Below are 25,379 nucleotides of genomic sequence, written 5' to 3'. Positions count from 1 at the left end.
GCTGGCTTGGAAGCGAACCACATATGCTACGCTATTATATACTTCTGATCATTTCAAACATGCCACCGAGTAGTTATTGAAGCAACACAATTTGGAAATTGAAAGGTGTAAGCGAATGAATGATTGTCTTTTTTTTTTGTGTAACGCAGAAGAGAACCTTGGAGGAGTGCCTATTGTCAATAAAAAAAATATCCTGGACGTATTACTTGCCATTAGTGTCTTATAGAATGGAAATTAGCAGCAAATCATTTGTATAACGTCCTCAGAAATATCAGTAAAATATTGTCTAAAGAAGCTAGTAACGAATATAGAAACGATTCCGGAATGGATATTCTATTGTATTTCCATCGATACATTAGGGCTCATTCAATTATTACGTAACGCTAAAAATGTCAATTTACGACCCCCCCCCCCCCCCCCCCCCCCCCCCCTTATTGTAACAAAACGCAACACTGGACGCAACCCCCTCCATTAATTACGTAACATTTCGTTGACTCCCCTCCCCCTTGTTTTTTTATGAAATATATGAATTTTTTATATGAAATTTTCTTAAGTTATCTAAGTAATTCCAACGTATTTCGACAAATGCAAAACGAAACGTATAAACTGCCTAATAAATTTACTACTCACGCCAGGCTGACTTGCTTGATCGTTGCTAATAATTTGAAGCTGTTTTAGAACATTTTTCAATCTATACAGCTACGATTTTGCATACGATACTTCATTAACCATGTTTGTTTTCAGGCTGTCGGCATCATTGGCATGTACCAAGTTAACTAAAACAAGGTTGGATAGGATACCAATGGATAAAGATACCAATTTCCGGAAGACGATTCGTCTTCATAAAAAGTCATATAAAAGTATTCAACACCACAGATCCCAAACGAAGGATTATTAATCATTTACTAATGGTCTATTAAAAAAGCTTAAGAAGCTCGTTTGGGAGTTTACATTACATTGTACCTTGGCGAATCGATGTAATCTATTAAGAACAAGAATTCGTACGTAAATTATTTATTCCTTTCTTATTTATCTAGCAACCTTTCTTTTGCGTAGTTGTCTTCTGTTAATTCTCATTATTCATTCACCTTTTTGACTAACTTTTTTTTATAAAACACAGATTTAAAGGATATAAAAAACTGACGAAAGTATAAATACATTTGTTGGTAAAGTAGATTTAGTGAATAATTTTCAGCAGAACGAAGCTGGAAGTATATGCGTGAGGAGCCGCTACAATGATGAGCTCTATGAGCTGTACGGCGAACTTAGCGTCGTACAGTGAATTAGACCAGTCTGGGCCCCGGTGGACTGGTTACGTCATGAGAATGACTCCGGACGACCCTGTCCATAGAGCCATCTTACGTCGTTTACATGGACAGGTGGAGGCGTGGTAGGCCTAAATTAAATTCGAGTGATGGCGTTGATGGACGCACCATCGCTATAAAAGCCGTGATTGTGTATTGACACACGATGGCGCTCGACTGTAGGCAATTTAGAAGACTCCTGCAGCAGGTCAAGACCACGAAGCGCCGGATAATTCAAATTCATTTTTATCATTTAAAGCCCAATGGAACACCAGAAATTTAGAATGTCAATTAAAAATTGCATTTTTTTTTTGGGAAAAAAACCATTAAATTGAATTGATAACATTCAAAATTTCAGCACCATTAAAATCAACTATTTTAGCTGGTAGCTGGTATGAGCACTAAATGATATTGAATAATTAACAGATATTAACAGATATAGTTAATGATTGATGTATGATTGTATGAAGCTCTTTACGATAGTGCATAACTTGGATGCATCATTCTGAGTTTGTTTAGAGCTCTTCAAGTTCAATGTAAGTTTTAAGAGTCGACGATGCTTGCTATGTGACAATGGATGCAAACTGGATCCACTATAACACACAGGAATTCAAAATCACCGTCTGAGTAGACACCAGAAGTTCTCAATGAGTAGGTATTAAAAGATACCAAGAAACTTGACCTTTAAATAGTCGAAAAGTAGATAGGTACTATGGAAATTGTATAAAAATCCCTAAAATAAGTTAATTTTTCATACATAGACTATGAAGCGGGAATCTAAGTATAATCTTATTGTATGTTACGTAATAATTGAATGAGCCCTTATAACAGTTTTCTCTAGAAGCAATGGCAACATAGCACGTGCACGGAGGGTGAATTGTGTGAAGTATGGACTTATAGATACGTGCGTACACGTTTAAGCATCCTCTGCCGGGTAGCATCCTTTTCTCCCAGAGAACAATGTGAAACAATTTCAATGCACCATGCATGCCCGTTGGTTCCGTGCAACATCTGGAACACATTGAACTCCACGGCCGGGTTGGATAGGATAGAGAAAAACCCGACTTTGAGCCCGCTCTCGTTGCATCCTATCAATAGGCAATACCCATATTCGTTTCGAAGAATAATCGCTTTTATGAGCAGGTACGTCATAAAGCTGCAGCTATTCCAGCAATTGTGAATCTGTGCATCAAGGATATGTGCAGGAAAGAGATTGACTGTGGCACATACCAAGAACACCGGAAACGGGTAAATCGCTAGGCAGCACCAGGCGATGCTGGATGCCTCGTCCCGTACCCAGCTGACCGTGGTTTGCCGGGACCGGATTGTGAAAGAGTTTTTGACAAGCAGTAAATGTGATATTAGGGGATGTGTTCCCTAGCTAAACATCACACAAACTGCTGGTAAAGTTGAACTGTGCATCGCCTTTTTATACTCTGACACGGAACTGCGTGCGTTGGTCAAAAAGCCAATTACATGGTGAATTAGTTTGATTGTTATTGCCTTCCGGAATCGGACACCGTGCCACCAACGCCACGGAACCGCGTAATCTAAAACCGTACGGTATGAGTCAGAACCGATGCGCAATCGCGACGGAACGTGTCACACCATGCTTTGTCATTCTAGTTCGCCTTTGGTGCCGTTCTCGTTCGGTATAAACATCTGCTGCTTGTCTTCCCGCCGCCACACACATTAAGTTCCGCGCGCACGAACTAGCGCATTCGATGAAGGAAAGTTACTTCCAGCTATGCGATCGGAAATGTTTACATTATAGCGCAGTTGGTCCGTTCGTCGGCACATCCGATGCTCTAGCACCTCCAGGCGCCTGCTGCGATGTGTTTTTTTTTTTGAGTTCTGAACAGCACTGAATCTGCCAAGAGTTCACAATACCTCTAAAGCAGCATCAGCACTGATGACTGAGCCGGGAATTGGTCGCCCTTTTATACCCGCTTTAGCATTGCTGACAGTGAATATGGAAATTAGTTGGGAAAATTGAGTAACTTTATTGCACCTTGATGTGTACTGCACTGACGTATCAAACAGTCAATCGTATTGATTGGTCCGTAAAGGGAATTTGAAAGCGATCCTGTAGTTGGACGATCGGTGCCGCTACCAATATACTACCGTCACCCCTTGGAAGCTTGTCAACGCGATTGGCAATCCCTTTCGCACCTAGTGGCATTCGGTGAATCGAATGCATTCATGCTGTAGACGGGGAGTGGGGGTACCGTTCATAATCGAACCGTGCGCAATTGGCAATGGATGCAATTATCTATTTTATGACTAACCCATCGGTCTTCACGTCCGAGTATAAAAGGACCAGCAGCGCTCAGCTCAGTTGACAGTCTACATGTTCTCTGGAGCCATTCAGAGCTCTTGAGATCAATGTCGACCGCCCCGAAATCTCTCAAATGCTAGGCTGCAATGCAGTTTAGAGCGATGTGTGTGCGCGATTCGCATACCGAATTCATTGCAATATCTGATGATTTCGATTTCTGCTTTTCATCTCATCTCCTCAGACATAGACTTTTCCTCCTGCCCTGGCCATCATGACTCCACGGATTAAGGATTAATGTAAACAATAAAATATAATAAACATCTGAATTACATAAATAGAGCATGATCGAAGATTTCGTGCCATTGCACATTCGACAGTATGCGAATCGCGCACACGCATCGGCTTGAACTGCAGAGCAGCTCAACATTTGAAAGATTGTGAGACAGTAAACATAGATCTCAAGAGCTCTGAATGGCTCCAGAGAACATGTTGACTGTCAACTGAGCTGAGCGCTGCTGTTCCTTTTATACTCGAATGTGAAGACCGTTCCCATTGCTGAGCCACTTTTTCCACGTTACGGATTGGAATGTGTAACGATCGTAAAACATATGAGCAATTATCCACAGTTCATTATGCTGCCGAAGGGTGCACTGCACGCGTCACTAAATAGTTTTAATGTTAGGGTAGTCGAAGATCCCGTCCAGGGTCCAGAGTTCTCACGAACAAAACAATATGATGGAAACGATCATGTACGGATCGACTTTAGCAACACCATCGCCCCCCTATGCACTGCCATTCTCGCTTTTCCGCGTGCAGTAAGGGGACACAAGTGTGAGGCAGAAAGCACTGCCCGCGAGACCTCTTCACAGCTCTCACGATCATTCATTTCTGCAAGCTAAACATCTAAAGATCGATTTGCGACAATCACGAGAATCAATTATTTTATTTAAATGAGCACATAACTCAAAACAGTCATAAAACGTTGAACAACATGAAGACATTTCAATATTTACGACCTGTTTTGCCTTGCGTATTGCTAATGCATTTTTTTGTGCAGACACCGCATGTATCGGCATAGTCTTTATGATTCACCGTGCAATTATCTATTTTATGACTAACGGTAACATCGGTGTTCACGTCCGACTATATAAGGACCAGCAGCGCTCAGCTCGGTTGACAGTCAACCGTGATTTCAGAGCCATTCAGAGCTCTTAAGTCATTGTTGAATGTTAAACAATCTTTCAAATGCTATGCTGCTATGCAGTTCAAGCCGATGCGTGAGGGCGATTCGCATACTGTCGAATGTGCAACGGCGAATATCTCCAATCGTAGAATATATTTGGAATTGAGCTGTGATTGAGCTATGATTTAGACACTTAGACATGAAGGTTTTTTACAAATTGAATCCGAACCTTTTCGGGAGGAGTTCAAGGATACCTTGACGTTCTAGATAGCCCCAGAAAGAAAATGATACCAGAATGTCTACCAGATAGGCTTTGAACATCGATTCTGTGAAGAAATATCGCAGAATAGCAACTCAATACCTCAATTCCAATACAAATCATACGACAGTATGCAAATCGTGCATACACATCGACTAGAACTGCAGAGCAGATCAGCATTTGAAAGATCTTGTGACAGACAATACATTACCCAAGAGTTCTGAATCGCTCTAGGGTACATGTTGACTGCCAACTGAGCTGAGCTCTGCTGGTCCTTTTATACTCAAAAGGTGATGACCGTGGGGTTAGCAACCAAAACGATAATTGCATCGTGAACCATAAACATTGAGATTGGTGAGCCGCTTTTATTCGCGTATCGGAATAAAATGCGTAAAAGATCGTAAAACTAATGAGCAATTATCCCCAGCTGGATGGTGAACTGCACGCGTCGCAAAAAAAGTGTTTAATATCAGTGTTGTTGAGTTTTGGGGTTTTTTTTTTCGGCTTCGTTTGTCCTTCTTTATCGTTCCCGTCGGGAACCAGTTTTCAATTTCTCGCGGGATAAATAATATGATGGAAACGTTCATGTACAGAACGACTTCAGCAACACCGCCATGCGATGCGCTGCGTGTTCGATTGAACAATTTGTGTGAGGGCACTTCTGGCAGAAATGGCTGTACAATAGACCTCCTCACAGTTCTAATGTACATTCAGTTCTGACAACTATGCAGGTTACTGCAGTTCTTTTTATACCTGCCTGGCGCAAGCAGAAGCAGTGTGACTAAGATAACTTCACAGACATTAGAATGCATCTTCATTGCAACGGTTCAAGAGTGTAATTGTGCAAGGTATCATAAAACGAAGATGGATTCGATCCATGCAGTTCGGTGCAACCTGTGTTCACCTCACGATAGAAAGATGCACATTTGCTTAACATTAAATATTCCATCCCAAAAACGCCCACGAAGCAACGCGGCAGCAGTGAAAGAAAATAAGGGAATGAAGACACTTAAATATTTACGATCAGCGCTGGTTCAAACTTTACGATCAAACCGTTCCCGAGCGTACCTCATTAGCAATAACGCTCGAACACAGCCACAATATCTCTGCGCTGCGCAAATGCCTCAGCGCAAGCTGCGGTGTGCCTTAAGCCTGGGGATGCTTAAGCTGACCTTACAGTCCGTACCGATTTCAGCTTTTTAGTTTTGGTTTTTTGGGAGCTTTACCCGATCACATAGCTCGTACTGTAAGTGATGCAAGCAAAGCTCAAGGAAGGAAGAGCTAAGTTGGCCCTTTGACCCTCCAGACGGACAAGCGGGACTGGCGATGGATAAATATTGCACAAGATTCATGTTTATTATTTGGGACATATTGAGCGTATTTAGGGTGATAACTCGATTTAAATATAAAAAGAATACAATAAGATTTTTTAAACAGTTGTCCGGAAGTTTAAAGTAAAGAATAGAATAACTTTTAGCATCAAGGGCTGACTTTCCATCGCAGTCGCGCGTTGTGTGATTTTTGCTATATATATCACAATTAACCAAACTCACGTAGAAAGCATAGGCTGTTGTTATGTTGTAAGGTTCTGTAACGATGGAGAAAGATGAATGACAAGAGCGAATGATTCGAGCAGACTGTGACATGGAAGCATGAATGAAGCTGGATGAATGGAACGCCCGATTCATGCACAGCGCGTCAGCGAAATCTTGCGTGATGCTGCGTGAAGCAACGGACTCGGAAAATATTTCTACGCTAGCGCAGTCGATTAACAAGTGGCTAAACAACGAGACTGCTTAAGCCGAGAAAGATTGTGTGATGGAGATGAAGAGAGCTGATGGTCCGTGATCTAAGCATGAGGCCTAAGAAATTGGTCGTGAAATGTGAACTTTGCGATGACTATGTGTGTGTGTTTCATCTGAATAGTTTAGCTCATAGATGTGTGAGTGTGTGCAGAAAAAAAAACAATGAGATGAGGAAAATTCTAGACAAATTCTGGATAATAAGCTTGTGCGTATGGCTGTGCTTGCTAAGACCACTAGAATCGTACATGTGGTGGTAGGTGCGTGGCACGGAAACAAGAAGCGCATCTAAAGCGAATGTCCTACAACACTAGAGCAAACACACGGCACGAAGAACACAACCCAGCGGATCCCCCCACACAACAAGCAAAGGTGGGGGGGGAGGAACGTTGGAAAACCCGGACATGGAAACGGCAACGGAAACGGAACGGCAGAGAAGAAAGCGAGCAGGAAATAGTGGTTTGTTATCCTGGGTGGCACCTAACTCGCACTCCCGCCTTTCTTCGCAGTGCGCTGGCACCGTACAGGCCATTCATCTCACCGGCGAGGGCCACGCTGGAGCCGACGTTGCGCGCGATGTTCGGTGGCGAGTGGCGAATGCAGCAGCAGATCTGCTGGAGACCCGGCACACCGTGCAGCACCAGGATGAAGCCGCTGCGGAAGCGGGCGTTCATGTAGCAGTAGATGATCGGGTTGTAGCAGCTGTGCGACATCGCTAGCCAGTGGAAGGCGAACCAGAAGTACGGCAGCAGGTCCCACGAGGAGGGGAGTTTCATGAGCTGGAACGAAGGGGAAAGGAAGAGATGAGCCGGAGCTGTTGGTGCTGAGCCGAGGTGACGCACATACCATTAGGAAGTTGAACGGCAGCCAGCAGATCGTAAACACAATCACCACGGTAACCATCATCTTGATCATCTGAAAGGCGAAAGCATTGAACAGTGATTAGCAACGAATTTTGATAATATTATTAACCAATCTATTCTTCGTTTCAGACATTAAAGCGTTCGGAAAAAGATCTCAAACAAGTTGTAAAGTGACAATCACGGCTCAAGTTCAAGTTGGAGTTGAAGTCCAGAAGTACAGAATGAGATCATATGAGATCATACAGAATGAACCTATATTAATTACTCATTAATAGCTTTAGTATGTTAAAATTTGAACATCCAGTATGGAATAACTTTGCCAAACTCCCCCAAGCATTTCAGAGAGAGTACTCTTTTATTCCAAATAGGGTTCCCAGCTAGTTCTCAACATTGGGAAAACACACAAATATTCCTATTGTAATAGCCTCCATTGAACCGCAACGGAAACTAAACGGTACATAAACCAAATTAAAATAAATCAATCAACCGATTAGCTACCCCTAAAAGACGGACCCAATTTCCCAAGTGCGTTAGCGTTACTAATTCGACCCACATGTGTTATTTTAGGACAAACGCGGCTTTCTTCCGTTCTCACCGAATTCCGATGCAAAAGGATCCCGCTGCACAAAACCGGTTCTTGGTGTGAAATCAACCGTGCAGCACAAGTGCCCCGGCAGGACCATCTGGAAGCCATCCTACACTTGGGCCGCTCGGTTCTCGTAACGGATAAAATCTCAACTGGTTGATCGTTGCTGTATCGCTTCGTTCACTTTCCCACCAACGAGATGCATGTAATTTCGGGTGGAAAAACTGTCAAATCTGTATTTTCCTTTCGCTATACTTTCCGCTCTCTCGCTGTGTGCGGGAAGAAATTTATGCTCGATGGGTTTTTATTATTTTGCTGCATGGCTTACAAAAAAAAAACAGCGTAAAGTGTGCTTCAGGTACGAGACGTACCACACAAGTAACACTCCGCCAAAGTTTTTCTTTGGCAAGTGCAAGTTGTCTGGATTTTACGTCTCCTCGTCACATCGGCTAATGAAAATATTGTGTAAACACTTTTCAGCGATAAACAACATTATCGTTCGTCACACTGGTCTATACTCATGGAACGGTGCCAACGGAGAAGTTTTGTCCTTGCACCCCCAAGTATCCACGCCTCCCTTTAGAGCCGGTTTCGCACATTACAGAGATACACAAATATTGCGCTACTTTTGCGAAACTTCCTTGTCAGCGTTTTCCCCCGGTACGGACGAATGTGTTGGAAGAAGTTCTGTCACAGTAGGCGTTAATTAAGACGCGCGCAACATTGCTAGAAGCCGATTCAGCTAATTGACTGCTCAATGTATGGTGGAATTTTAGCTGGCAGGCTAAAAGTTTTAATTAAGCGTACGCATCAAACTGAGGAGTGTATCTGTACGGCTTAAATTTTACCTGTTTAATTTTATTCATTATGGGTATGATAAGCGAAACACTAAATCAATTGCAAACATCACAAACACCATTCAGCATCGTTTATCGTTTCATGATTGTTGTCACCATGATAATGTCTTATGGTAGCAAAATGAAAAATTGTTTAATGAACTGTTGAAGATACAGTCGTTGCCGCTAAATTGCAACACTAAAGACTTGTGATGACCAATTTTTTATCTCGTGATCACCAATTTTTGTCTCAATTTGTAAAGTACTCCATGTAAGAAGAATTGAAAGATTACCACAAGTTGCAGTCACCTCTAGATTCATATCCTTAGCACCAGAAAGCATTGCAAATGTGTGAATCTTTTGCAAAACTTCAAGGAAATGTGACAAATTCTTCTTCATCATCTCCTTCTTATTCATATTCTTCTCTCTTCACCTTTTTCTGCTTCGAATCCTTTTTCTTTCGTACTAGAATCTCAAGACATCTTGACCTGTGATTCCTAGATTCCTTGGACGTTATTAACCTCTAGCTCTTTATTCAGCACTCCATAGGGGAATACGATCCTGAGAGCAGATATCCGGTCCGTTCACATTATGGACACAACTTTAGCATGAAAATAATCCATATACAGTTTCAGCAAATCATTGCATAGTCTGCATTGAAAGAACAATTAATAGCGCATAATAGAAACCCAAATAACTGAAGTTTGAATATTCAATTTCAGCGAAATTTTTAAATGAACAATCTATTGCTTTTTACCAAGAAAAAAAGTTTTTCATCTGGAGCGAATTCAATATTGCAATATCAACAACAAAGCGCATCCCCTCCAGGGCTCAGTATTTTTTCCGACCCAACCAATATAATCGATTAATCAAACTTTGCTTTTTGTCAGCTTTGAGAAACATTTCTACCCCCCCTCCCGTACGGCACAATGACCGCATGCGGAAAAAATATAGACGAACGAGACAAAGTAAATTCAATGCCGTCCAGCTCTTATGACAGCACTGAAATGGAAAACCGGTCAGTCCCGGAGGCTAGAGGAATTCTAGACGCAACCAAAGTAACGCTCATGCTATCGCTCTGTACGATTATTCGATACAGGTTGTTTGCTTTTTCGAAATATTAGCCTCAGACTTTTTTTTTTTGTTTTTGGAGGAAGAGATGCTGCACTTTACCGTGCTTTAATATCTTCGGAATAGCAAGAACCAGCAATAAAGCACTCGATACATCCTTGCCAGCCGAAAGACCACTTGACCCCCCTAAACGGAGCAGAGCGATAAGGAGGTGCTGCTGGTGCTGAAACTGATCCGCAAACTCCCACCCACGGCGCACGTTTTGAGGAGCGGTAGCAGGGTTGGTAGTGAGCCGGAAAAGTGGTTACATAAATATCTACCTGTACTGATTAGCCATGCGCTCTTATTAAATTGTATCAGTTTGTCTAGCCGGTCAGAAGGGCGGTACGCGTTGGTGGTGTGGGTTTTCTTGTGGAAGGTATTCCAATTTCGATGTCATATACCCGCACTGCAGCGTAGCACGTACGTGGTAGGATGGGCGAGATTCCTGGTTAGCATAATGCTTCCCAAACGATGCTTTCCTCTGCCACCACAACGGCGTGGCAGTGTGGTGACTATCATTTGCATTGCAAATCAACCGCAGGCTTCACCTTCGGAGAGAGGGGAGATCGTCGTGGTACGGGTGATGATGGTCCCTTTACCAGGACCGCTTCGCCGCACAAAGCACAAAGGCGCAACGGAAACGGGTGGCGAAGAGTGGCGAGCTGATGGAAGTCATATTTCTGCACGTGGAGGAGCTTGCGGAGGACAACCATTCCTCATCACCATAACCCAATCGACAGCGTTGTTAAGGATGATAAGGAAAACAGTTTGTACGGGCGTAATAGGATAATTTTGTCATGCGGGTTGCATCGCTTTAGGGGGTTTTATGAGCATAAATGCAACTTTTTTCAGTTTTTTTTTTTACCCAGATGCATTCAAGATGAAACTTTGGATTACTCATGTAGAATATAATTGTTGATGTACAGAATCACAAAAAATGTCAGTGAAACAAAACTTTACCTCACTGATAAGATAGGTTATAGACGACGAACCGCCATTTTGGGTATTGCTAGTGCAGTTGAGAAGAAAAACTACCAACGTTCATAATGCTTTGGCGGAAATATTGAACATAGCAGATGAAAATGAAGGAACATAATAGGGGAAAATATAGGTTAGCATAGATCTGTGGCAGGGAAGAAGAATTATGCACAATTTGCATCAACGAGAGCCAGAAACATCGAATGAAATGAAGCATTTTTCTCATTTTACATTTTCCTCCCCAAACTATCCTGCTCCTTCTCCATCCCATCCCCTTCGCGAAAGAGCTAAAGTGCAACAGCAAACACAGGGCAACGGAAAAATGAAGTATCACCTTCGGGTGCGTTTCCATTTTTTCTCATTTTCTCATGTTGAGTGTGTTTGAAGACTTTTTTTATAATTTTTTTGCTTTAACCTTGCAAACTCTTGTTCTTATATCGCGTTGATTCGTCGCTTTTTTTTTGAGTGAGGTTTTGCAACAAAACCGTCGCAAATTTTCCCCACGGTTTCTGCTGTTATGTGAGTGGTTTGAAAATAATAAAAAAAAAAGCTAGCTTAAATGAAAATGGGTCAAATGGGAGTTGGTGATGGCACTGGTGACACGCGACCATTGCTCGAAAAATGTCACGATTCACCTTCTGTTCCGGCATGACCCTGCTCCATAGCCCGCATTTGGCCTACGGGACTGCATGGTTCTATTTTCATCACGCCCGGTCCGAAATTCATTTGCATTTATTCCATCAAAACTCCACCCAGTTCTGCAGTCGGACGGACACGTTGCACTGAAATATGCCGGCATGGGGGGGGGGGGGGGGGGGGGGTCGCTGATGAACAGGAAATGGGAATCTCGCCCGCTAACGATCACTAGGTTAACGAGAAAGGAGTATTCTAGGGAACGGTCAGGCAGAAACTTTCACGTTTCATGGGCAACGGCGAATGAGCGGTCCTTGATGTTTCCCTCCGAACGGTAACGGATACATCCCAGGTCCCAGGTTTGGTGTAATCAAATTAAAAGGCAAATCATCTCACAGTCATTAACTTCTTTTTCTCATTCTTTAGGGTTGAAACATTTTCAAACACCCAAGCTCTCCTAGGAAAGCAAAGGATTGATTGTCTGCGATGCATTTGTACAGCATGGCGCATCCTACTCCATAGCACGTGTGCGGTCGTTGTATGTGTGTGTGTGTGTTTTTTTTTGTAATATAAAACCATAAGAATGATACGATAACGTGCTTGGATGTGTTTAAGAAGACATAATTCACTTTCCGGTTCCCTTCTGATTCCCTTTCGGAAAATCCGCACACCAGTTGCATAACGTGCGAACGTACTCCAAGGAAAGCCTCAGCGAAAGGCAGAAAGGCCATAATTCTCGTGGAAAAGTTGGTGTAACTTTCCTTTGCCATTTTAGCCGGCAGGCAGAAGAGAAGTTTTGGGACGAAGGGCAACAGGCGACCCGTCGGCAACAAAGTCTTCTGGGCAGTTGTGACCCGGTTGTGCGATAATAAAATGTGACAGGTCGGGGTCACACCGGGAGTTGACAGTTTTCAAGCGGCAGTGCGTCCATATGACGACCATAAGCGAGGCCGACTGTGGGACAGATTCGTACTCCGTTGAAGGGGCTACTGGTTCGGGCTGGATTCAGTGGTTCAGATGGTGCAGGAAGCTAGATGTTCACATAAACATAAAAAAAAACCTCGAAACAGGAGTTGGACGAGTTAGGATGGATGCTCCCATCGGTATGAGTACAATGTGTGAGCAGTGAGCAAAAGTTCTTGATGATTTGAATTATTGCACTGCGCAGAGAACTGACAAGCCGAAGTCAGTTGTCCCAGACGTCAAATGACTTTCGTACATTAAGAGCGAAACAAAAAGCAATCGAAAGATAAGTGGACTATTTACTGGATAATGAAAGTTTCAATAAAGCTAACTAAAAACAGTACTTACGGGGACGGACTTTAGTTACGAATGTAAAGAGCCAATAGATAACCGAGTAGCAAAGACTATTTTGCTCAAGTTTGCACGAGTTGATACAGATAGGTTGCAATCAGGGTTGAAAACGCCAGAAAATATGCAATAGTTCCTTTCAGCAATTTTATTTTCAAAATGTTGCACAACTAATGAGAAATTATTGAATATTGCAATGCTTGCCGCGTACTTCATACAAAACATCAATAAAAGCATTACACTTCAGAAGCAAACTTGCTGAAATATAAAACATCGCCGTACAGACCAATCATTTGCAAACGGCATTTTATTGCCCGCCTCTAGTAATATAAATCGAACGAAAAATAAAAGCTCTTCGAGCATACCGTGAGTCTAATTAAAAGTTTTTCTTTTGCGAGAGTACCGATAAGCCGATTTCAAATGAATTTGATTTTGTCCAATTAATTTTAAATCTAAAGTAGAGTTCTCCAAAGTTTTTTTCATTAACTTGTTTCTCTCTTCCTGCTCAGCGATCAGTGCGTCAAGTGTTGCATTGCATTGCAGTGTTCATTATAATGAACGCTATATATTTTTAAATTCAAATAAAATCACATAATGCAAATGTATTACAAATTCAAAATCTGGTTTGAAGCAGAAAAAATGAAAGCAGAAAAACAAACGCTCAATGGCATGTGATCCTGGTTACATAAATGCAGGCATATTAAACAAACGCTGTTCGGCAAACAATTATTTAAATGAAAAAATATAACATACGCTAAAAGGGAACAGCTTACGTATAGCAAATAAATTAAAAGACACAGAACAAACAGCATTCCGAGGCGACCATTATGCGTTAATTATTAATTTAATTAATTAATTTGGCTGAAGATAATTCAATATAATGGCACTTAGCATTATTATGCTTTACCATTTCCAAGTAACACACCGGCACACACTCCGTGCCACGGCACAATTAAACGCAACAGCTAAAGAGCAAAGCAATGCCCAACAAGGGCAGAGAATAATAGTGCTCTGTAACTGTTAGTTAGGCTTTTTTTCCTGGATGGGATGCTGATCAAATGTCATCGAGTTTGAAAATGTTGATGACACACTCTCTGTACGATTGTACAGGAGACGGTGAGGTGGAAACTCCTCGCACAGGGTGGGTCATTTCTCTCGGGGCTTTTTTTTTTGTTGGTATGGTGCATGTCAATTATTTGTGCATCGGGGTATGCACTGGTCGCGTACGACGTGCTGACACACTGCCAGGACGTGCCGTGTCGTGCCGGGAGACACGGGATAATGGAGCGATATGGAGCGATCCTCCCGGTGGGACGACAATGTTGGATGGATAGTACGATCTTAATTTACGAAAACACCCCCCCTCCCCCCCACCCTCCCCCTCCCCCTCCTCCACCCTAAAACCGCACCCAACCACGATGATGTTGGTGCTGCACTGTCGCTTGCTGTCAAAGTGAAGTACTCGGCGCACGGCTGTAACGCTTTTTATCACGATTCACGCGCTAAAGGTTAGGGCGCCGTTATTCCACCCGCTGCGCGAATAGCCCCCCTAGCCAGCCCAGGGTAATGAAATTTATCACCGAAACGAAATGCAAACCGTGCAACCCGTGGCGCAATGCAATTTCCAGTTCCTTTTCCTTCCCCTTTGTGTGTGTTTTTTTTGCTCTTCACGACTTAATTTTAATGTCCCTTTTTGGGGGGTGGGTTCCGCAGTGCCCGAAACGGAGCAACCATACGTACGTGATTGATTTTTCTTTCGCTCGCTGTGTGCGTGCCTGAGTGTGTGCCGGTGGTTTTTTTTCTGTTTGCCTTTCGCAGATGCGTCTGCAGGCAATATGCATCGCTCTGTATGCCCTTCACATACAATTAATCTCGTTATCGTTGGATCCTATGCTACCGGCCCTAAATAAAAAACACACACACACGTTCATCTCCATGCCGATTCTCTTGCGTAACGCCACGACACACCATTTCCCTGTCTGTTTGCTCCTGTTTTTCCCAACCCTAACCACCCCCATTTCCCCTTTCCATCATCCGTTAACCAACCCCCCTACATCCAAATAAAGAAAGGTCAAGCGAATAGTTTTGAACCACTGAGAGAAAGAATTTCTTGGCCTTTTCTCTCTATCTCCCTCTCTCTCCCTTGCTCTCTTTTAAAGCGGGAAAGCTCACGTGCTGGTTTTCGGCGTTAATTTATGGTCCGGTCTCTGGCGGGCTCCCGTAACAATGTTTAATTTATGTGCTGCCACTTCCCACTTTATCGTCGTGTTCTTTCGCTGTGTTCACATGAAAAGTAATGCATGCAAGTAACCTTTACCGGTTCATTGAAAGCCGTGCATTTTTGTCGCACCCAAATCGATAAGCGATTGCTTTACGGAAATGGTATATTTTAATTCCAGTGAAGATATCACGAGTTGAGTAAAAGGAAAATAGAAACCTAATGAAAGGGCTTTAAGAACACTCTAGAATTTCATACAAATTGTCATGGAGTTGCAATAATTACAAACCTTATATGTATTCGGAAGAAATAGTTAAGCAATTCGGGTATGAATAGTCTCTATAATTTATGCTTTATATGTTCTAACATACAGAGTTAGACCAATGATTAATTAGTAATTTATGAAAATATTGGAGTTCTAGTGGTAAAGTTAAAGTTGGAGCCTTTTCTAGATTCTTTGCATGTGGAGCAAGAACATATTGAAGTATCTCTGGTATTTTTCCAACTTTGTGGAACTTTTGCCTGCTAATATCACTTCTGCATAATGCTTTCTCGACTGACACACCGAATTCCAGCTTTGCAAGTGTGTGTGTATTCCAGAATTCCAAAGCAATCTCCACAAATTCCATTTCAAGTTGAGAAGACTCCAAAAATGGCACTAGCGTTTCCCACTTGAACTCAAACACATTGTATTATAGAAATAGTAACAAAACTGCATGTTGAAAGTGCAAAAAATCTACAAATAGCAGTGCCGAGGTTTAAAAATACACTTCAACAAAGAACGGCCAACCAACGGCCCCCGCGTCAACTTCGCCCAGAACCAACGTCCGTCTGTTTGTTTTGTGTCGCATATTCCGAAGGCTCGAACAAGGGTACCAGCTGAGACCTACGGATTCGGTTGAGGGATTCATCCCCGGGAATGTTCCCGGGTTTTCATGACTTCCGGCCGACAACACCCAGTGTGTTTGATCTGTCCAGTGCCATACGGAGCATTTTATGCATAGTTTTATAGGCGGCGCTATGTTGAAATTTTGAAACGTTAGGGTGCATATTGTGATGTTATATTAAAGTCCCATTTGCAATCGAATGCTTGAAGTCCTCGTAAAGCCCTGATGCTTTATTGAGCATAATTAAATGATTGAGGTTGGAAAAGGTTCAAAGTACTACAATTCTTTAAAAGATATTTAATGTAATTGACGTAATCTACTAAAAACAATCAGCTCAATGGAAGAGTTGCACAAAACTAAAATGGGTTCAACAGCTACGTTGACAGTCGCAATGCAACGGCATTCAGTTTTCCCATTGCTAAGTATGATACATGTTCGCCACGGTGCGCCTATGGGTGACTAGAACGAAACAAACCGAACCACTCATACTGAACAAAACCCTTTAAAGGGCTTACTCGTGCACGTGCAGACCGGGAGATGCACTTTACTGCCGATGGGCGCCAACCTTGCGCCGGGCCGAGGGCAATCAACGAGAGTGAACTTTTCCACCCACACCCACAACAACAACAAAACCAAATCAAACAAAACAAGCACGAAGAATGAAAAGAGGAAATGAGATTGAACGAATTCGGTTTCATCTTGAAAAACCCTCTACTTTCCGGCCATTCCAGGCGCGCCACACACACGCTGACGGAGCCGATGGGTGGATGATGGGTGGAAGGGTTAGATGTTTGCGGGCGAAAGGAAATGGGAAAGATTCATCGCGATGATTTCCATTATGCGGCGTGATCTGCAAGCGAGCAACTTTTACATCGTTCCCGCTCTTTCTCCAAACCCCCTTTCCACCCCTCACCCCACCACCTTCCCCTTAACCTTTCCCATTTCCACTCGTAACCGGGTCGTAACTCGTGGCGAAAAGTGCCGACGACGGCGCGCATGTAATCGCGATTGTTTCGTTTTTATTTATTTATGTATTTTTCACCTCTTGCCTTGGGCCGGGTCGGGTTGGTTGGAAATTTGGATTTTGTTGATGCTGCTGCCGGTGGCGTGGTGTGTTCGTTTCCCATCGTTCACCGCTTTGCGCGTCTCGTGACGCGATTGTGCCCGCACCAAAAAACGGGGGGGGGGTAACGTAAACACGGCGCCTTTTCTTCCGCCTGCTGCACTTTTAGGCTAATTTTGTCTTTTGCCCATCCCATCTGCAAAAGTTACACACTTATATTTTCACCTTGGTTTGGGGTGAATATTTAATACTGCATGGTTTTTAGCTGGTGGTAAATAATCACACACCACAATTGATCTGTTTGTGAGAAAGCAGCACAATTTTTAACGCATGCAAATTTTTATGTAACTTTCCTTAAAACAGTCATCTTTTCGCGTTACTTCCTTGTGCTTCATCGCCGTCACAACCGTTCATAGTGTAGATGCGCGCCGGTCGCGAGTATGGCTTTAATCCGCGCCAAACGATCAATGCACGATCGATTAGTGGGATGCGAACCATGTGAAAGTGGGACGAGCAGCAACCGTCAGCGGTACAACGGTAGCCGTGTCCACCTTTCTGGGCGTCCGGATGGGTACGGTGCGATTTGCTCACGGTGCGCCATTTACCGTGTCATTGCATCGGTGGCCATAAATGGAAGAAGAAGCAGGAGCGTCGTAAATCGATTCGATCTTTACTGCTTTGCAGGGGTTTTCGTCATACCTTTGTTTCAAAACGATGCGAAGGTTTTTGTTTACTTATTTATAATTATAGATATTTAAGAATATTTGCTCTGATTTATAATGTATTATTTTTGTGTTTGTATAAAAATATATATAAAAACAGAAAAAATTGTTTGATAATCCAATTTTAAGTACATTTCTTACTTAATTAAAGGGAAATGTAAAGTCTACAAGTTCTAAAACTGAGAACAAAATATTATGCATATTATGTAAATGAAACTTAAGCATATTTTGTAAAGAAGTCCAGTAGATCCGATAGAAGTAATCGAAGAATATATTTGATTGTAATATTATTTAGTACATTGTACAATTTTGAAAATATTGTTACCGGCTCGAAAAGAAAGTAATGTAAAACGTAATCGTATATGTAACAAAAGCAAAAATTCGAAAATATTGTAAATTTTAAAATCCCATTTTTTTAAATAAAAGTTTGATAACTAATAGTAAGTGTAAATTGAGTGTTTACGAAATATAAAATGTTGTTTTGTTTTTTTCTTTTCAAATTTACATCATGTTAAAAAATGCGGAGGAAAACCCCTTCAAGATGATCCCTGCTATTCTTTTTCCGAGCGAGTGGATAATAAAATGTTCCCCACGAAGTTTCTTGCGCTTCTTGTTTTAGTCTTCATTGCATCTGTCATGTCGCTGATATTTCCCCGTTGCATTTTTGTACTCCTGTTCCCATCCCGAGGTGGGAACCCATTTCCACTGCCCCCAACCGGGTTGACCATACTTTTCTTTTATTGCGTTTAAGTTTAATTGTGAACAGTCGTTGTCTGCGCCTCATAACTCCTTTACCGGTTTGGTAAACGGCAAAAGCTTCCTTGTCTTCGGCATTTTGTGCAGGTATATATATTTTTTTTGTTTGTTGGTATGTCTTCCTTTTTTGCAGCTTTCAAACGTCGGGAACCGTCAGGAACCTCCCAAAAGGAGCGCTTCATTCGCCTGCCCTCACACGGCACGACTGTCGCGATCATGATCTTTGTGGGCACAAAGTAAAAGTGCACCGTGCCGGGTACACCCTCACACGGGCAACGGTACAGTACCGGCCCAGAGTGTGTAAGGTTGCAAAGGGAGACCGTGGCAAGTGGGGTAGAAGCGCAGCTTAACCTCCAACCTTTTGCTGATCTTCATTACCCCTTTCCCTTTTTCGTGCTTAAGATGTTTGTTTTTTTTCTTTCGCGATCACGATTACGATCCAGGGAAAGTATAGTTGGTGGCCTGGTGTAAGCCTTGCTTTTTTTTCGGTCTCCCTTTCAAACACCCCAAAAACCTGCCCCTTTCTCCGCGGAAGGAAAATGATGACACTACCGGAAGGGGAATGATCAAGCGGGAAGATGTACGGATCAAACACAATCAAGTTTTTTACGATCTTTCCCAGCGGTTCGCTTCTGGATAGTGATTTAAAATTAATACCGAGTGAAAGAAATGGCTGAATGTAAGGTAGAGAGAGAGAGAGAGAGAGAGAGAGAGAGAGAGAGAGAGAGAGAGAGAAAGATAGAAATGCATTTGTCAACGAAGGTGGTTCGTATCCGGCTTATCACAAAAGGGGTGTAGGTGGCAGAGGGTGGTAACAAGAGTGATGGGATGGAGCAGGGGGTGGAAGCAGGGAATATTTTCTGCCATTGTGTTTAACTCTTATTTCCTCTGTTTTTCCTTCCCAGAGTGAGGGAAGTGGGCGAGGGGGGGGGGGGGGGTGATGGAAGGGTAGTTTGAGGATGAGCAAATAAACCGGTCTGAAGGAAAAAGCAGAAGCGAATGGAAAAACTGCACGCGGAAAGGTCACACGACATCGCGTTGTTTAAATAGAAAAATCAACCGGAAGGTAGCTGCAAATCAGTGATGAACCGGCACGGGGGTGTAAAATGGCTACTACACAGGGTTGTGGGCGGAGGGGTGGGTGGAAGTTTGCGGGAAAACGGTGCGGGAAAGATCGGCCCCGGTGTTTGATCGCTGGCACCGAGCAAGTGGGGTTGGATGAAAACGGTGGAAAAACCACCCCATCTTTAACCAAACAGGGGTTAAAACTACCCCCTCTCTCATTAGTAGCGTGAAGAAGCTTTACGGATGGAGCGGAAAATGAGAAAAACAAAGCCCATGCCCCATTCACACCGTTTGTTTTGCGGAAGTTGGTTTTATAAGATGGCTCGAAATTGAACTGTACCAAACGGAGGACGGGGATGTCACAGGTGGGGTTGGTGAGGGTTGGAGGCAAAGAAAGCTGTCCGCTAACCGGAAATGAACGTTACAAGTGAGAGAGAAAAAAAAAGGTGGACTAATTCAATCGCAATCGTCATGCGTGTTGCGAACGCACACTATTACACAGCATCACATCATCATCATCATCAATTGTTTGCTAAAGCAGACTATTACGCAGCTTACTCTCACTCTCTCTCACACTCACTCCATCTCTGTTACACCCAAAAAAAAAAGCTGCCAAAAAGGCACTCGAATGATTGGTTTGTGTGGCAGTGCCGGAAGTGCCGATCGAACAGGCATTCACTCGTTGTTTTTGTTTTACCGCACGTTTTCACATACGGCAGCCAAAATTTTTGCGCCGAACGTCAGAACGAAAGTAAAAGTAAAACCGATGAAGCGCCGGAACAGAAAGGAAAGAAAAGGGAACAAAGCCGCCCAAAAACATTGCGCCCCTTATTTGGAATGCTTGGTGCGAAATAAACAACAACAACAAAAACAGATTGACCAAAAGACAAAGAAATCGAAGATATTGCATAGTTTATGTGAAAGCAGTAAACCGGATCAACGTTTGCCGGCCGGTTTAGTAAACAGCAAAACCAAAACAAACGCAGCAAAAACCGGGTGTGTCACTGGAGAACGCGAGCGCAAACGACAGGGAAAACAAAGGACGGGATATTGCTTACTTTCTCGTAGGACACTTCTTCTTCGAAACATGGAGTCTGACGCAGCCGAATATCCCTTAGTAGAAAGGAGTCAACACATGAATAAGAGGAGGGAAAAAATCATACACACCCGCCCCCAAAACAGGAGAAAACAAGGGAATTCGTTTTTTCAAAATTTGTCACCGTTGTTTTTTTTTTTAATTTGCATTTTGAAAAACGAGAAGTACAAAAATTAACGTAGTGAGTAGTTAACAATACACTTAAACCTAATGGGGAAATGGGGGTGGACCAATACGTCCAAACAATAAGAAATGAAAACAAAAAATAAGCACAACTGTTTCTTAACGTACTAAGAATTCGGCGGAGATTTGTTTTCACACTCGGGTGGTGGTTGAATGGGTTTTCCTTAAGAGGTGTTGCAAGGGGACGCGTGTTTCGAACCCCTCCGGTGTTTCGCTTCTGTGCCGCTCAAACTTCTCACTGACTCCATGCGCTCGTCTGGCCATTTCCGTTCAATTCGCGCCGGGATTTCTTCACCTTGGAAGATCCTAGCCCAGAAAGTCGCTAGATGAACCGACAGCGCAATAGAAAGATGGATTGACATAAAAGGGACGGTCGCTAAACAGTGCGGAAAATGGCTAGAGACTATATACAAAGGCGCTGCGCAAGGATCCGGAATCGAGCTCGAAAACGGTTGACGGCATTTGAGCGAGTGCGAGATAAAGAGAAAGGTCCTTTGAAGCGGTTCGCACAGATCCGGAAATACCGAACGAGGGGCGCATTTTCAGTGTGATGGTTACGACTAGCTACGTGGTCCCGTGTGTTTTGTTTGTATGTAGGTGTTTCGTGTGTGAGTGTTTCGTTTGTATGCCGAGTGCACCACAAAGCACTTAGTACGGGCCGGACTTGCCCGGTGGGCCATACTGAGCAGCCGGTGCCGAAGCACCCGAACCGTGTCCGCCGAGATCGCCTCCATGGCCACCGTGTCCACCGTGTCCGCCGAGATCACCGCCCACCAGCGAACCATGGCCGAGGTCGCCACCGCCGAGTCCACCGCCGAGTCCACCGCCGAGATCGCCACCGAAACCTCCCGCACTCGCGTATCCACCGGACGACACACCACCGGACGATTCCTTCTGCGTCTTGTACTTGATGAAGTATACCTCCGGCTTGCTGGGCTGGGTCGGGGCCGGCGTCGGGATCACAATGTCCTGCTGCTCGTCCGGTTTCTTCACCAACACGTACACGAGCGTCTTCTCCTCGTTCTGGGGCTGGATCGGGATCTGCGGTGCCTGGTACGACGGTGCGGACGGTGCCTTGATGAAGATGATCTTATAATGTTTCTGCGGAGCAGCCAGCTGGATCGGGCGCTGGACGCGCACCTCCTCCGGCTCTGGTGGCGGCACGTGCACGTAGATGTGCTTCTGGATGATGGCCTGCTGGGAGCCACCGCCGAAGGAACCACCGCCGAAGCTGCTGCCACCACCGAAGCTGCTTACACCACCGCCGAAGCTACCGGCACCACTCGAACTGAACGAAGATCCTGATTAAGTTGGATTTTAAATATGAACGAAGGAAAAACAAAGGGAGTTAAATAAAATATGCAACAAAAAAAACTTATGCGTACAAGGGTAACACCAAGTCGGGAAAATAAAACGCATCCTTTTAATGCCCGTTTTCTTCGTAAGGATGTGCATCAAATATTGCTCAACAGCTTTAACTACATCTTAAAAATTACCAGTTTATCATTCCGTCCCTAAGAACGTTGAAAACTAGCAAGAAATTCACCAAAATGCTTTTTCATGCATATTTACGGGTTCGTCGCTTAATGTCCACCTCGCAAGTCTTTCGTTTTTTCACACGATTTATGCACAGAAAAAATTGCCAAAATTCTGGGAAGCGATGGATTTGATGCAGGAATGTTTGATTGATGCGAGAGTGTTGACTGGTTGGGCCATGCGAACAAGGCATCGGTGGAGTACGTGACGTGCGTATGACGGTGTGATGATGAAAACACCCACAAAATAGCTGCCCACAGCGGTTAGAATATTTGCACTCAATCGTTCCGAAACGTTCTAGTCACAAGCCTTTGTTTTTTTTTTGTTGGGGAGGGCGGAGGGCACTCAGAGTCAACACACTGTTCATACACGCACACACGCACCACACGAGCTCTCGGTCGCACTCCGGTCGCACTGGCCCATCACTCAAGCACTGTTTACGCCGCATGCCACCGTTCTAGCGTTCAGTTCACCGACAAGGAAAATACTTAGAAGAAATGCACTGTAACACACACCTCCGAATCCACCGGCACTGCCACCGAAGCTAGCACCGGCACCGGATGAGAAGCCACCGCTGTATCCGCCACCGCCGCCGGATGTGAAGGAACCGCCGCCGGACGAGTAACCGCCGCCACCACCACCGTGCGAGCCGCCAGTTGATGGACGATTGTATGAGTATCCTGCTTCCGGTCGAGCGGAAGCCAGTACCAAACAACAGCTCAACAGCACAAACGTCTTCATTTCTGTCGCTGCTAGAATTCTAGTTGTGCGTTGTATCTACGATGTTCGTTTGCTCGTTTCGTTTTCGCTAGGATCCGAGTCCTGTTTACAGCGGCTGTGCGATGCGGTTGTGTGGAGTTGCGGCGTCTACTATTACTAAGCTGCGTACGGCCAAGCGTCACAACAAAAGCTGCACCACCGACGGTTTTGCTGCTGCTGACGGTGCTTCTTAGTTTGATCGATGCAAATGCTTCACTGATGATCCGTTTGCTGCGGTACATGCAATTTATACCCTTTTTAATGCTCGGTACCACACAGACGCACACCCCGAGACTGGTGGTAGGCAACGTTCATCAGCAACAAAACAAGAAAAGAAACAACAACAACAGCAACAACCATCACCATCGCCACAGTGGCACAGTGGCGAGAGAAGCGAACAGGCCTGCAACAACAATCGCAGAGCGTCCCGGGTTTGGTGTCCCGGTGCGATGATTTTTTCTTTCACTTCGTTTTATTACCGGTGCGCCGGGTTGATGTTGATGCGCTGTTTCGCCGTTTCGCTTCCACAACCCGATCCTTTCCACACGGAACGCCGCGCAGTGTTTGGAGTGTGGAGGGAAAGATGATGAGGCTGGTAGTGAAATGAACAGTGAACTTCTCCCGTGACCGCCCCGAGGTGTGGGAGCCGGCATCCCCTCCCGGTTTTGAGTGACAAGCCCAGGGGAGGGGTAGCTTCAGAAGGGGGAGTTGGAGGAAGGAAACAAAATCTCATCGGCCAACGGTACACGAGCGTGTTCGCGAAATGAACTTTCGGTTCGGATGCTGCACAGCTTACAGCTACGGGTGAGTGAGAGGGAGATGCGATGCCAGAGCGGGACACACATACACGGACCTCTCAAACTCCACCCCAAAACGGCAAGATGATCGCAGGGTGTATTGTGATCCGGTGGAGCATTCGGACCGGCCGAGAACGAACGAAAGTGAACGTGCGACCTCTGGAGCAGGTGTGTGCACGACAAGGAGCGTACCGTAAACGGGAAAGAGAGAATGAAAGTGAGTGGAGTGGAGGATGGGGTTGTACCGAAAAAAAAAACCTACCAACAATCTATGAAGATGGGATTTATCTACACAGCACGCAATGGAAGGCACACCAATCCGGCTGGGTGAGTGATCCCATCGCGAGGGCCACAGAAAGGGAGCCACCACGATGATCCTGGTCACGGCACCAAAGTTCATCTCAACGGTGGGAATAAACGATCTTGGTGCTTGTTGATATACCGCGAGAGAAAGATAAAGAACTGCACAGTGAGAGCGAAGTAACAACCCCAAATGAAAGCGAATGGGTAGCATGTACCCCATGCATCTCACCCACTTATTAACTCCCAACCCTCTCTCTCTTTCTCTCTTTCTCGCTTACTCTCGTCCAACAGAAGTGAAGTGTGCTGGCGCCCAGGCTTCTCGTCCGCATCGAAACCGATAGCCGGAACGCAGGTGGCATCTGGGAGGCGGCGGCCCAAGGTGAAGCAGTTTAATAAATAAAGCCATGTCTTCGCGCTGACATGCGGTGTTCGCGGTGTACGTGCGATAAAAATAGAAGCCTCCACTTCAGGTGACTGCAAGGCTGTGTGCTTTGTGTGTGCTTTTTTCGGCCACATGAAGATGAGTTCTTCTCAGCGAGTGCATCGTCTTTCTTTTTTTTTTTTTTTTGGGAAAAGTTTTTGCTTTATTGTTCACGATTATTTCATCTGGCCTATTTTTCACCTCACCAAACAACACTCTCCTTCAAGCGACAGTTTGTGCGTTGAAGGGTTTTACGTTTTGTTTGGAAAAAAAGAAAAATTGCTGAAAATACGTTACTTCTTGATGATCTGCATATTATGACATTTTTCTTCTTCTCCATTTGGCTTACATGACGTAACGCAGTTACGTGGAAAATAGAAAAGGGTTTGCCGTTTATGTTATTTTTATTAATTATTTCAGCTGTAAA

General features: G+C 44.1%; 2 protein-coding genes across 2 annotated transcripts in view; both read right to left on the bottom strand.

The window, feature by feature from the left end:
• The window catches only part of LOC128306329 (RYamide receptor), a 66,057-nt gene that overhangs the window by 478 nt on the left and 40,200 nt on the right, over positions 1–25,379 (bottom strand). Inside the window, exons 4-5 of the mRNA XM_053043796.1 lie at positions 7,673–7,741; positions 7,368–7,605 (exon numbers count right to left, since the gene is read on the bottom strand). Coding sequence (XP_052899756.1) covers positions 7,368–7,605; positions 7,673–7,741 — 307 coding nt within the window. The remainder of the gene's footprint in view (positions 1–7,367; positions 7,606–7,672; positions 7,742–25,379) is intronic.
• Positions 21,785–23,413, bottom strand: LOC128306331 (probable H/ACA ribonucleoprotein complex subunit 1). The gene is made up of 2 exons (XM_053043797.1): positions 23,188–23,413; positions 21,785–22,437 (listed from the first exon to the last, which is right to left on the bottom strand). Exons 1-2 carry the CDS (start codon positions 23,411–23,413, stop codon positions 21,785–21,787), a joined length of 879 nt encoding a protein of 292 aa, XP_052899757.1.

The sequence above is a fragment of the Anopheles moucheti genome, chromosome X (genome assembly GCF_943734755.1).
Source record: "Anopheles moucheti chromosome X, idAnoMoucSN_F20_07, whole genome shotgun sequence".
Lineage (NCBI taxonomy): Eukaryota > Metazoa > Arthropoda > Insecta > Diptera > Culicidae > Anopheles > Anopheles moucheti.
This window is presented reverse-complemented; position numbering and strand designations above follow the sequence as displayed.